The sequence below is a fragment of the Penaeus monodon genome, chromosome 24 (assembly GCF_015228065.2).
Source record: "Penaeus monodon isolate SGIC_2016 chromosome 24, NSTDA_Pmon_1, whole genome shotgun sequence".
Lineage (NCBI taxonomy): Eukaryota > Metazoa > Arthropoda > Malacostraca > Decapoda > Penaeidae > Penaeus > Penaeus monodon.
Genome location: NC_051409.1, coordinates 3,356,558 through 3,356,937, shown reverse-complemented (window position 1 = coordinate 3,356,937; position 380 = coordinate 3,356,558). Strand labels below are relative to the sequence as shown.

Below are 380 nucleotides of genomic sequence, written 5' to 3'. Positions count from 1 at the left end.
CTACGGACAGACAGACCCATAGGTCCAGCCTCACCCCACACGCAGCTGGAGTCCCCCACCGAGCGCACAAACTCCATGCACGTCTGGTTGAACTGCGCATAGAAGGGGTCGTCGGCGGGGATGGCTATGGGCGCGCACTCAGGATGCCTCATCGAGTCATTTCCGTTGAGCGCTTCGGGGCAGCAAGGGACGTCCTTCCCGTCAGCCCCTGGGAAGGGATGGGAGAATCGACTTTTTTATGTATTTATTATTTTTCTTTCCTCTAACTATGTTCTTTGGCTTATCGTATGACGAGAATCGCCTATTTCCTTTCTTTCTTGTTTTATTATTTTGCTTAGCTCATTCAATAACACTCGGACAAACAGTTAGGTAGTTCTCCA

General features: G+C 50.3%; 1 protein-coding gene across 1 annotated transcript in view; it reads right to left on the bottom strand.

Annotated features, from left to right (window-relative positions):
• LOC119588475 (chorion peroxidase-like) overlaps positions 1-380 on the bottom strand; it is a 12,960-nt gene that overhangs the window by 5,652 nt on the left and 6,928 nt on the right. The window contains exon 5 of the mRNA XM_037937124.1: positions 35-208. Coding sequence (XP_037793052.1) covers positions 35-208 — 174 coding nt within the window. The remainder of the gene's footprint in view (positions 1-34; positions 209-380) is intronic.